The sequence below is a fragment of the Fundulus heteroclitus genome, chromosome 13 (genome assembly GCF_011125445.2).
Source record: "Fundulus heteroclitus isolate FHET01 chromosome 13, MU-UCD_Fhet_4.1, whole genome shotgun sequence".
NCBI classification, from domain to species: Eukaryota; Metazoa; Chordata; class Actinopteri; order Cyprinodontiformes; family Fundulidae; genus Fundulus; species Fundulus heteroclitus.
The window spans coordinates 15,742,924-15,756,598 of NC_046373.1; the positions used below are offsets into that span (position 1 = coordinate 15,742,924).

The 13,675-nt window shown below is 38.9% G+C and overlaps 1 protein-coding gene across 2 annotated transcripts; it reads right to left on the reverse strand.

Annotated features, from left to right (window-relative positions):
* Positions 1 to 920: 920 nt before the first annotated feature.
* On the reverse strand, positions 921 to 12,518 carry mtdha (metadherin a). 2 transcript variants are annotated; one of them, XM_036145207.1, is made up of 12 exons: positions 12,043 to 12,518; positions 10,089 to 10,232; positions 9,902 to 10,013; positions 8,296 to 8,457; positions 8,027 to 8,098; positions 7,614 to 7,790; positions 6,649 to 6,714; positions 6,420 to 6,491; positions 6,165 to 6,289; positions 4,720 to 4,830; positions 4,521 to 4,614; positions 921 to 4,378 (listed from the first exon to the last, which is right to left on the reverse strand). In XM_036145207.1, the coding sequence occupies exons 1-12, from the start codon at positions 12,433 to 12,435 to the stop codon at positions 4,311 to 4,313; spliced, it is 1,596 nt and encodes a 531-aa protein (XP_036001100.1). In that variant the 5' UTR covers positions 12,436 to 12,518; the 3' UTR covers positions 921 to 4,310. The 2 variants fall into 2 exon arrangements, with proteins under 2 accessions (XP_036001100.1, XP_036001099.1); XM_036145206.1 differs by having other exon boundaries at positions 6,649 to 6,717; positions 12,043 to 12,517.
* Between the last annotated feature and the right edge of the window lie 1,157 nt (positions 12,519 to 13,675).

Below are 13,675 nucleotides of genomic sequence, written 5' to 3' on the forward strand. Positions count from 1 at the left end.
GAAAATGCCCATTAATGCACTCAGTACTTGGTTGGGAATCCTTTTGCACAGATTACTGCATCAATGCGGCGTGGCATGGAGGCAATCAGCCTGTGGCATTGCTGAGGTGTTATGGATGCCCAGGATGCTTCAATAGCGGCCTTTAGCTCATTTGCATTGTTGGCTCTGGTGTCTTTCAGCTTCTTCTTCACAATACCCCACAAATTCTCGATGGGGTTCAGGTCAGGGGAATTGGCAGGCCAATCAAGGACAGTAATGCCATGGTCAGTACACCAGTTACTGTGACAATCTTATGTCGTCTCTTAACCACTACCATACTTGTGATTTAGTTTAGTGAACCAAGCTGAGTGTTTTTCAAGGCTCAGGAAAGCCTGCAGTGTTTCGAGTTAATTAGACGATTCAAGTGATTAGTTGAATAGCCTACTAGTATACTTTTTCACGATATTCTAATATTTTGAGATAGGATATTTGGGTTTCTTGAGCTGTAAGCCATAATCAGCGATATTAAAACAATAAAAGGCTTGCCATATTTCAGCTTATTTGTAATGAATCCAGAATGTATGACATTTCATGTTTTTTAATTGCATTACAGAAAATAAAGAACTTTATCACAATATTCTAATTTTCTGAGACAGTCCTGTATATCCCTATCTCAGAATATGGCGTTCTACAATTCTTAACATGTATGCTGATGACATTTTTAATTTCTGTCCCCACAAAGTTCCTGAGTGTGACACTACTATATTTCTTGTTATTGATGTCATTTTTTTGAAACCTTTGTTCCTTTATTTTAATATATAGCACTTTGTGTATGAATGGTGCTTCACAAATGAAGCTGCCTTGCTTTACTATGGGTGCCCAGGAATGAGGTTTACTGTATAAAGTCCTTAGTATCAGGAAAAATAAAATCCACAAAGTGATATGAAGCATTTCTCATTTAATTCTTTCCCAGACAAACATAGAAAGATCATTATGATGTCCATAACAAAATCATCCACAAAAAGATTTTTTTTGACATCTGTATAAATACAAGAAATCATCTCACTTGTTGGTAAAAAGTGAACGTGAAACCACAGTGTAACATCATTTCAGATTTACAAACGTTAATCACCACCAGTCTATTGATATTTTAATGTTTTAAGAGTCTTTCAAGAGTCAGAATAAACTGGTTGCTCAAAGAAAGATTGAAGTTTGCAAGGTTTTCGTCCGACAAAAGTCTGTTACGGTATTTATAACAAAAAGGAACTCTACAACAAAATAGTTTAAGTAAAAATGACTGGTCTTTCGTCTCTCCAACCACAACTAGGATTACCAAAATCATGCAAAAAACAAAACACGTAAAAACTTGTCATAAAAACGACTCCCAATGGACTTTCTACATGGCAGATTAAGGCAATAGAAAGAAATGTCTTCAAAATGTATAATCATGTGTATGTGTGCGTACACGTCTCAGTTCAAACAACTTGTATGAAGAATTCAAATTTTCCCATGTCACAATTTATTTATTTTTTTCAGTTAATTTCCAGAAAAAAGAAAAAAAAAAAAACGTTCCCCTTAAAAATTATTCTTGGAAGAAAAGAAAAAAAAAAAGTTTCACATTTGACAAAAAAGTTTACAAACAATTCATTCTCAATTAAAAAAACAACAACAACAACCTCTATACAGGTTTCTGCACAGTGCAATCACCAAACTAGAAAAAAGCCCTTACAATCAATACATATGGCGTGGCTTTTTCTAGCAAAAGACTGGAAAAAATACCTGTAAAAAGTCATTTAGAACGCAGAAGAAAGCATTTTTTTTAAAAAAAAAGCACACAAGCTACTTAGAAAAGGGTAGACTTAATCATAGTGATAACATTGATAGAATTAGAAAGACAGCATTTAGTGATGTTACAGTTTCATCGCTTGACCCCATCAACCAAAAGCTTTAGTCATGGGGCCCCCTGGTGGCTTCTACCAGTTACTGCGATCTCAATGGAATTAAAAATGTTCTAAATATTAAACCAAATTTAATGTTTTATTTATTTATTTATTTTTTTCTTCAGCTAAAGAATGTTATTCCAGCCCAAGAATGTTATCAGTCCCAGCATCATTGGATGGGAAGAAATTAGGGTAAGTCTGCAATTTTTGTCTTACAACTATTAAACACCAATATGACAAGACCACATTTTGGACTGTCTGTAGACAAAGGAATGTCATAAAATAATTAACAAACCCATTTTAATAGAACATCCATTCGTTTTAAGTGCAGATTATTTAACTAATCACCCTTATAGGCGGGTGGGAATGCTTTAATTACCGTCATACTACAATGTTTGATTTAGAGAAATGGGTTCAGTAGTCTAAATCAAACATGCAATCGTGAAATATTAATGATTCCACTGAAATGTTCTGCCGTTTGTAGTAAAACAAATCAATAAGAAACAACAAACAGAATGACTGCAGGTATTCTCTCTCTACTTTAGATAATAACTTTAAATTCGTTTTTTATTTCTGGTCAGAAGCGTGTATTTATTCATCATGGGTATGAATGTCATCATGCTTTTGGGATTTTACTGATTCATTTCAACCATATTTTGGCAGGGTGGAGGGTTTATATCCCAGGCTGTTAATTTTAAAAACACAAGTTAGGAGCACATGTTTGAATTCTTATAAGTTATACATACAGTCTCAAATGCATGTATAATGTACATACTTTTCCAATAATTTTTATTTTGAAATCCCCATAGCAAGTTGCAGAAACCAAACTTTTTGTTGACTCAAAAAGTTTCTGGCATATTTTTGTCAAGATATTAGACCACTATTCCTGTCTCAGTTTGGTTGCTTATTAAAATCATTTTTTTCTGGCACAGACTCGGCTTTAGTGAACAAAGACAAGCCTAATAAACTGTTTTATTGTGAGGGAAAGAAGAAGGATTGAGCCGTTTGGCCACAGTGATGAGAAGCATGTTTGGAGGAGTCAAGTTAAGTAAGTAGGTCAGAGACCATAAGAACTGATAAGCTTGGCGGTGTTGGTGGCAGAATTATGATCTAAATGGTACTGGTGCATTGGACAAAATGGGTCGGATGAGAAAGATAGAGAACCACCTCTGAATCCTTCAACATCAAATCAACTTGAAGGTTGGACACAATTGGTTGTTAAAACAGGAAGATAATCTCTCCCCCAATAAAAAAAAAAAAATCTATAACACATTTCTGAAATTGGCCCAAAGTCAATCCTATTGAAAATGTATGGACTATGCTGAAAAGCTGGATCTTTTATCAGGAAACTGATCACCTTAAAAGTAACCATTTCTGTCAAGAAGAGGGGTCACATATGCAGCCAGAATTATGCCTGGAACTGGTTAATGGATCCGAAAAAAAAAGAAAAAAAATTGAAGTTTTCCTGAACATTGCAAGGGGACTCATATTTAAATATTAGTGGCGTATGTAAATATTTGAGCTTGTTTGTGTAATTTTGACTTTCAAGAAAAATCCTCATGAGTTCAACCTTGAACACCCAGACCTGGTTTTTAAATCCTTAAAAAAGGTTGTACTTTATAGAATCACTGAATCTGAAATAAGAACAGCAAAAACAACCATTAAAGGCTTGAGAATATTGACATTCATGCAGATGATGAGTGTATGTAAACTTCTGACTGGGACTGTGATATTACCATAACTGGTGTCTAATGGGTCTTATTAGTTTCTGCTGACAAATTGAGGCTATTCTTTAATTAACAGGAAAATGTTTCTGATCTATGAAAGCCATCTCTTCCCATCGGTTTAGAGCCTAACGAAATTCTTGAGTCCGTCAGCGAACATCTGAGCGTGCAGGGGGGGGGGGGGGGGGGGGGTAATATCCTTCTACCTTCGACACAAAGTACTTACGAAAATTGCAGAGAGGCAGTGGGAGATCAAAGAACACAAAGTGCAAAGTTTGGGTGACAAACCAAACTCCAGACTTTGTAAAAACCCGTGTTTTAGTTTTTTGGGGTCGACAATTACATAAAGCCCTCTCAGATAAAAAAAAAAAAAAAAAATTAAACAAAGAAGGAAATACATTTCCAAAAACCATTTAACATGTAGCATTACTAAAAGCCCACCTGAAAGGCTGCCTCTCTTTGCGGTTTAGCAAATAGTGCAAAATTAGTTACAATTGCCAGTCCATAGGACCGCCTCTCAGTGCAGCAGGTTGAATCTGCTGCTCGCTGTCATCTTGTTGCTATTTAAATGTTACGCATCCAAGACAGAAACTGTACCTGGTAATTATTGCATGTGACACGCCTAACAATCATTTGCATAACGTTTGTGGAGACCTGTGTTGTTCCTTCAAGTTTCCCGTCGGACCTTCTTCTTCTGGGAGGGCTTCTGAGGTTCGACGGTCGGCTCAGACTTCTCTGGGAGAAGGCAACACAACAGAGGGGGAGTTTAGAGTTAAACGCTTTGGCGTATGGATGGAAAGAGACACTTTAAGTTAAAAGATCAGTATTGTGAGTTGCCAGCTGTGAATTAACATGGATTTAACGAGCCTGAACTCACTCTGAGAGGACGATATGCTGGTATTCTGTAAGGGCAGCGCAGGATGCTCCGGGGCTTTGGTTACTGCACTGTGTACAGAGGCTGCACTTGGAGTCTATAACCAATCAAATGCAAAGAAAGGATTACAATAAAAAACAGCTTAATTTAACAAATTATTCTTATTCAAATAAGTTCGTAAAAAAAAAATGGCGTTTCCTACCAGGGTATCAGAAGCAGGCTCTTCTTCTGTCTTCTTCTTCTTTTTCCTCTTCTTCTTAGATTTAGCAGCTCCCTCCGAGGGATCGTCAATCTCCTTCTCGTCTTCTGATACCTTCGATTGAAATAACAATAATAAAATCACCCGTTCTTAATACACAGGACAGAGTTCCTACAGCATAAGGCAAGTTAAATTCAATACTTTTTAATGCCACTTGAAATAAAAAGTTAAGACCAACTTCACGATAAACAAGATAAACCTGGTTGCGACAACTTCACCCAAATGTTTATTTTCACATAAACCATTACTTTCTGGCCCAGTAGACATGTTCAAAATTTTTAAAAACATTCCATATAGGAAGAAAGCTAAAAAACACAAATTACAGATATATTTTTTAACAACTACTGAACTGAATTCACAAACTTTGTTTTGTTCCCTACTAAAATAAACTATAAAACCACAACATAACCAGTGCCAACTCTTTTTCACAGCTATGGTCCGGCCGCAACAGTTTTTATTGGTTCCCCTATCGGGACGGAACCAATAATGGTTACATTGAGCCGTTCGGTAAATTTAAAAAATTATAATTGTGTCAATTATTTTACTGTTTGGTAAGGATTACAAAAATAAAATCCTATTTATGACCTGGTAACAATTTTAAGACCTAAGAAAGACTGATTTAAGACATTTTAATGCCAATTAAAGCCTTAGTTTTATATTACAGAATTCAATGCCTTTTAAGACTTTTTAAGGATCCGCAGGAACCCTGCAGGATACTCAAAACTGTAGTTTTCTGACATGTAACCATGTACAAGTATTCCAGGAAAGTTGAGAGAAAGGAAAAGAGTTCAGCAATGAAATATAGCACTCTGTGTGTTAAGAATCCAGATGCACACATTAGCGGCACGAGTCCAATAACGAGTACCAAACGCTGTTCAAACAACGTTGTGACAGGTATGTATTATTTTTCCTCCCTATTTTCACGCAGGCAGAAGTTATTTACTTCTCCTTTAGAGCAAACACTTATTTAATTTTGGAATATTTTCATAAAAAAAGAGATCCACCTTAAAAAAAAAGGCGTTTTGTTTGGCTAATGGCCAGCAGGGGGCACTGCTAAATTCATTGAAAAAGCTTCAAAATACTTTTCATTTTGAGGTAAATTTACGGCCTGCAACCTTAGAGACCCTTAATATTTATATATATAAAAAAAAAATATTCTATATATTTATGCAAGGCTATCTATTTAAAAGAACAGATAGCAAGATACCAATCCCCTTATCCTTTTCTTCTGCCGCTTAACTGACCACGTGCTGAACCCTGAACCCAAAACTGAGATATGCACAGAGCTATGACTTGTGTGCTTCCTCCTCCTCCTCCTCCTCCTCCTCCTCCCCCAACAGATGCATAGTATGAGCAACAACTACTGGTGTGTGTAGGAGAATTAAAACCTTGGGCTGATCCTGCTGCGGAGTAGCTGCTGCTGCTGCTGCCACCGGCACAGGAGGCTCTTCGTAATTTCCCCAGTGCTCTGCTGGGGCGTTCCAGTCGGAGGTGGAATCTGCTGCCACCCCCTCTGCAAAAAGGTGTAACCAGGAGTCGCAGGTTAGACACCAGAAATAAAGAACACCCCAACAGATGGTTTATAAACAAGTTGGCGTCATTTAGGGAGAGAGGGGGGGGAGAAGGCAATAGTAGCTACTCACTGAATCCGGACCATTGATCATCAACGCTGGGTTGGTTAACCCACTGCATCTTAGCTGAAGTTGATAATGCATCTAGGAGAGAAAGTGGGGTATTATTCTTTTTTTTTTTTTTGGTAAGGCTAAAAAGGCTAAAATCTACTGTGGCTTACGAAGTGAGGCTTGACAGTAGCCTTCTTTTTAGTTCCTGGATAACGAAACCAGGAAGTAGAGCAGATTAGCTAACACCAACCTGTGGAGTTTGGCTGCAGGACAGAAAAGGCCATTTTCTTCATCTTGCCGTCCACGCTGCTCCAAGCTGCTGCAAAAAACACACGGACAGAATGACAGTGTTTGAATGACCATTTCTAAAGCAGCTAGGTCATTAGCAGCACAATTTTTTTTTTTTTATTATTTTAAAAACAGTAAACGTATCTGCTAAAGTATCATTTGTACTTTTTTAACTAATTCTAAAGAAGAAGAAGAAGAAGAAAAAAAACACCTCTAAAGTCTCTACAGATGCAATAAGCTGTCATTTGTTACAGTCTTATCAGAACCAAAAGAGGTAAGTCATAAAGCCATAGCCTGAATGTGTAGGGTACGTTTCTATTAAGCACTATATGACACCTCAAAATAAAAGTCCAATGCAATCGATTTCCTTCAGCGGTCACCGAACTGGTAAATAGAGTCCAGCTGTGTGCAATTTAATCTCAGTATAAATCCAGCTGTTCTGTGGACAATAATGAACGAACATCAACATGAAGATCAAGGAGCACCGCGGACAGGACAGGGAGAAAGCTGTGAAGAAATCTAAAGTTGTTTTAAAACAGTACCCCAAACTTTTTGACATCTTACTGGATGCACCAATTCAATTCAATTTTATTTATATAGCGCTAATTCATGAAGCATGTCATCTCAAGGCACTTTACAAAGTCAAATTCAATCATATTATACAGATTGGTCAAGAATTTCCTATATAAGGGAACCAGTTGATTGCATCAAAGTCCCGACAAGCAGCATTCACTCCTGGAGAAGCGTAGAGCCACAGGGAGAGTCGTCTGCATTGTCCATGGCTTTGCAGCAATCCCTCATACTGAGCAAGCATGAAGCGACAGTGGGAAAGAAAAACTCCCCACTTTGTGTTGATCTAACACATCCTATTAAAAGATTTTTAAAGGCGTGTGTGAGAAACATGAATGTGGTTAAGCACAGCGGTACCTTGAGACTCCTGGGTCCAGGGCTGGGGGTCAGTCTGGGGTCTGTATCGTGCCGACGCAGATACGGAGCTCCACTTGGTTCCTTCCACAGAGCCACTCGGACCGCTGGCCTTCAACGAGACGTCAGACCAGCCTCCACCGTTGACCGTGGGCTCTACTTTCCGAGCGGGGGAAGAAGCTACAGCACAAGTGGTAGTGAAAAGAAGGAAATGCATAAAGCTAATACGTTACATTAAAAACGTTGTCATGTTATATAAACATGCTGTTGATGCAGTTTTATTCGCTGCAGAACGGCAAAAGAAAGTGACGTTTAATTGCCATAGAAGCTCAAAATTTATATTTTCTTCTAAAGATTGCCTCCTCATTAAGATGTAACACGTCAAAGTTTGTTAGAGATAAAGAGAACAGACGTACAGCTCAAAGGTTCAGCTTTGCCTTTGCCACTGGCTGGGTCTCCCTTTGTGCTCGGTCTCGATTGCTGGTTCTCTGTATCAATCGTAAGAGCAAATAGACTTTAGACATAATACTTTAGAAATAAGTGCATTTGTGTTGACTTGGTGACATCAGAATGAATTTGTTAAGAACCGTGTAAATAAACACGCTTTAGCTGCACGTGGGTTGTTGCATCAGATTCTCCTGTTTTAAAAACAACAGAAGGAGCTGCGTCCTCAGCAGGCGATTACCGTTGTTTCCTCGTTTCTTCTTGCCGGTTACTGAGGCGGCGGGCGGGTCGACGTGAGGTTTGTACGCTTCAACGCCTCCCGGACTACCAGAATCCTCGGAACCCTTTTCTTTCCTTCGCTGTTGTCTCTTCTCTCGGTTGCTGACTTTAGTCTCCCATGCACCTTGTAGACAGACAGACATAAAGCGACAAGGAATGATTATGCGACTATCAATAGGATAAAAACATTTTCTTCTTAAGACTTTTTTTATATCAATTTTCAAGAGTTGACAAAGACTCTTAAATTCATTTAAGGCCATTATAATAAATGGTTATGTTGACCCAACTCTTCTCCTGACAGCTCTGACTGTATGTTTAGCCATAAAGTCTTCAAACTAACGGCTGTCCTGTCGAGCAATTCTTCCACCTGAGCTGCAGATCCTCCAGAGATACCGTGGGAATCTTAGTTGCTTCTCTGAGTCGTGTTTTTCTAGCCCGGCCAGTCGTTTTAAGCGCTCCCAACATATTCGAGGGTTGTGATTTTAGTTCCTACTCTCACTCGGCTTCAAACGTCTGTGTAGCTTCACCCCTGACCAGTCTGCTGTGCTTCTGGGGTCCTCGTTCTGAAGTTCGCTCACTACTATTTGACAACAAACCTCCAGAGGCACTTTTTAGATTTTTATTTGTAAAAAAAAAAAAAAAAAAAAAAAAAAAAAAAAACTTTGAACAGTAAGTATCTTTGTCCTTTTACGTCAACATTATGTGGGATTTAGTTATGGTCTATTACGTAAAGTCCCAAAAAAAAAAAGATACTTTGCATTTTGTAGTTGCAACGTCACAAAATGTGAGATAGTGTAAGTGGTGTTAATAATAGTGTTGCGCCGATGCCATTTTTTGGCCCTGATACCCGATACCTGGCTGTGCGACGAGACGACGAAGGCCGGCTTTAATAACAATAAAGCTCTGTGAAATTGATATATATATATATATATATATATATATATATATATATATATATATATATATATATATATATATATATATATATATATATATATATATATATATATATATATATATATATATATGAATACCTGCATACTACTTAGGGTAGTAGAACTTTTTATTGCCTACCTGGAATGGGTGACAATAGTTGAATAAACTTTTGGCTCTCAAAGGCCAAAATAGTGCAATATTCGTGAAATTATAACATGTATTAATAGTAGACAACAGTAAGACAGTAAAATTACATTAATAATTGAATAATCTCTTTTAAACCCTGAGTTTTGGCTCTCAAATGCCAAAATAGTGCAACTTTCATGGACTTATATAACATATATAATACTAGTCGGGAGAGAGAAGGATTTGTTCAAGTGACATACAAACACCAAAATAGTATCGGTGCCCTATTTGTTGGTACTCGCCGATACCGATACCACCATTTTAGTGCTGGATCGGGGCCCCGTCTGATACTGGTATCTGGTATCGGACGGGTACCAGTACCAGTAGTTAATACTGCAGGTTGCAGGGCACTGGGCTGGCCAAGTTTTTTTAAACACTTTAAATCATTAGAAAATGACAACTGAACTTAAACACCCCCTACCCTCCCTCCATCAGCGGAGACCTACCATCGTCGGGTTCTTTCCCATCACTCGTGGACAAAGGCTGAACCGGTTTGGCCTCGGTCTTAGGTTTCTTCTTGTTTTTTTTCGTCTGCACCGGAGCCTGCACCTCATGCACCTAAAACACACTTATGGTTAGCGTCCCCTGAAGCCCGTTGCAAGATAAACCTTACAGTAAAACCGGGGAGCTTACTTGTTCAACAGCGACAGTTTCGGTTCCCCTGAATTTTGGCCGTATCTTTTCGGCTTTGATCTCCGTGGCGGTTTCAGACGCTGCAACAGTCGCTTTAACTTCCTCTTGAGCAACGACCGGTGGCTGTCCATTGGACTGAGTCTTCTGTAATAGAAAGGCACGGCACAACACTCGTTCTAATGTTTGTGTGCTTAAGAAAAGAGGAAAACAACAATCCAGCGAGATAATGGAACGTAGCATTGTCACCGCTGACGCAGCGGAGTAAGTGACGCTGATGATATCTCCCTTATTGAACTGACTGGGACATATTAGATTTATCACTGCATTATTGTACATTTCAATGAAATTTGTCTTAGGCTAAATTTAACCCATCCCTTAGGGAGCAGCGGGCAGCTTTTACAGCGGCTGGGGAGCAACCTGGGGTTAAGGGTTTTGCTCAGGGACTCATAGTAGCAATCTTTGGGGTTTCGAACCGGGTACTTGCAGCCTTCTCAGAACGCAAACGCTCTGCTCTAACCACTAAACCATCAAACATTCTAACGTAAGGATGCAAGAGAGTTTGAAAAGGGCCAAAGGTGGTAGCGCGGTGACGGGGTTAGAGCATCACCAAAATTGCAGCTTTATCTAGGTTGTTCCCAGTCTGCAGTTGTCCAAAGAAGGAACCAGCAACAGGGTTATATTACACATGGGAAGGCGAAAGTTGGCACGACCAGATGAACTACTGTAGCTCAGATTGCTGAGGAAGTTCTCGTTGGTTCTGGTAGAAAAGGTTTTAAAATACACAGCGCCTTACTCTTACGTATGGGGCTGCAAGGCAGACCAGTCACGGTCAATAATGTGTGCAACATCGGCCGGGATGCAGCGTTTGGTCAACTGTGATTGTTAAGGCAGTGTGCATTGAAAGTCTGCTTGTTAAGAACATGCGTGGTGATTTGGATGAACTTTGTCTTTCACGCTTAAATGTATAGTCCTCATATTAACCTTTTATTACATCAAAACATTCACTGATGAGCTTTTAAAATGTTGCCACAGGCTTATGTGTGAAAATAAGAGTTTCAATTCATGAAAACGACCTTGGTTAATAATTAAAAAGGAATATTGTTGCTTTAAGGCAGGGATCGGCGACCTTTTCAATTCAATTAGAGCCACTTTGTCCTTTCCCCCCCCAGCTGGAAAAAGAAGTGATTCATTTTTATAAATAAAAAGGATTCATTTTATAAATATGCACTAAATTAATCTTCATCCATTTTGAAAGCTAAGGAAATTAAACGAACATGTGTCCTCATGTTCAGACTTTAGAACAGAATTAATTATAAACATGGAAATTTAAGACTTCATAAAAGAAACACAGCTGGAAACCGAACGACATAAAGTTACTTTTAAAAACCTTGAACGATCGGTGCCCTTCTGTACTAATATTTAATGTAGCTGTTGTATGAAAAGATACAGAAGAACTGCTAAAACCCTCTTTTCTCACCGTCTTTGTATTTAAAATTATTTATTAGGTGTTTAACAGAGCAGAGCCTGCTTTAGGGGGCATACCCGGCTTTATTCATGCAGTCTTTCACTACCTGACGTTGTAACCTTACCAATGACGTGTCAGTTAGCAACACGCAGCTAGTTAGCATCTCTTTTTCTCCTCCTTCTACAGACAATTCATACATTACTTATTAATTCAGCTAACTGGTTAAATCGCTATTTGTAATTTCTAATTGATTCATGTCAACTAAGATTTAGGTTTAAGCTAATGCTCGTCGCACAGGAGGCGTAGTTAGCTTAAAATGTTAGCTCTAAGAACGTTGTAAACAAATGACATTTTTTCTTTTAATTATTATTATTTTTATTATTATCCACTGAAGAGAGCAGCTTTAGTGGGACACGTTGAGAAAAAAGAAAAACGCTTGTTTTAATTCAGCCCTTATCGGGATGAGAAATGTCATTCCTACTTCCTCACCTTGTCGCCAGCTTTCTTTTTGTTTCGCTTCTTCTGCTCCTCCGGTTTGGCACTTTTATCGTTATTATTGTTATTAAAGCCGGCCTTCGTCGTCTCGTCGCCGGCTTGGTTGACCTGGAGAGCCCGCTTTTTCCTGACCGGCTGCCCACCTCCGCCTCCTCCTCCGCCGCCGCAGACAGCGGCCCAGGACGCCTCCAGAAGCAGCAGCAGCAGCAGCACCCCCACCGCAGCCGTTGACAGAATGACCCAGGTCGGGTAAAGCTCGGGCTTCAGACCCAGGTCCACTCCGAACCGAGCCCGAACGACGCCTTGTCCAGACGTCACCAGCTCCCTTATACGGCCAGAGAGCAGCTCGGCTTTGTCCAGCGCGAAACTCCACAAGTCTCCGGCCATGTTTGACAGAATGCGCAGAACCTGCACTCTAGCTGTTAGCTGTCATTTTAGCCCTCATCCGTGACGGAGGAGGGGGGAGGAGCGCGGGGCTAAGCTAACAGCTAACAGCTAACCTCTGCCAGAAATCAAAACTCTGCTCACGGCGCTTAAAGATGCCGTACAGCGGGGTAACATAGGAAATGCACACTGACTGTAAAAAAAAAAAAAAAAACACAGCTGGGGAGTAAAGTAGAAACTTTTTCTTCTGGATTTCACAAATGCTAAATTATAATAAATTGAAAAAAAGAAAAAGAAAAAAATAATAATTCTGCTTCGCTTGTATTTAGGTTGATGACGTCACAAGAGCTAACTTGATAACTATAAATATATCTCCAGTAAAAAATAAATAAATATATATATATCTTCAGTAATATTGAATAGTTAATTTCCATAGTTAAATGAAAACTAAACACGCAATAAAACTTGAAAATGTGTAAAATATGTAAAATTCAACCTTGGATATTTATTGGTCGTCTCATTCAGATTCAAGGTTTCCTTTACAAGACAGACCTTTCCTGACAAATTACACAGTGCATATAGATATATATAGACAGATGGTGTGCGTTCAAAACGTTCGTCTCCCAGGGTTTGCATGGAACATTCCTAAGACCAGAATCAACCAGACCTTAAAAACATCAAAATCACTGAACATCTCTGATAGTAAGCTCTCTTGTCAAACTCCACGTTTTTTTTTATTGTGACCAAACATCCATAAATCCATCCAGTGAGCTCTTATTTAGCTCAAATTATTGGTTGCAGTCATGTAGAATAAACACCCTTAAGGTGGGATTTGATTTAAAATTGCACATGAACAGGATGAATAGAACTGAAAAAGGACTCCTATCACCTGATATTAATGTCACTAAGTTATATGCATGTGAAACTTATCTTAGGATCGTGGTTTTTCTCACATTGATTAAACATCCATCCACACGCTTATCCCTCATGGGGTTGCGAGGGGTGCTGGTGCCTATCTCCAGCTATCAATGATCGCAAGGCGGGGTACACCCTGGACAGGCTGCCAGTCTATCGCAGTGATCAAACATCAAATTGGTAAATAAAACAAAAGATTACCGTTATATATTCTATAGGCTAAAACAATTGCATTGATTTTACTAAAATTATGGATAGGACATCTGAATCCAGTCAAGAAATCTGTTTTCTTTATTCATGTACAACATAAATATTTTTAACCAGCTTC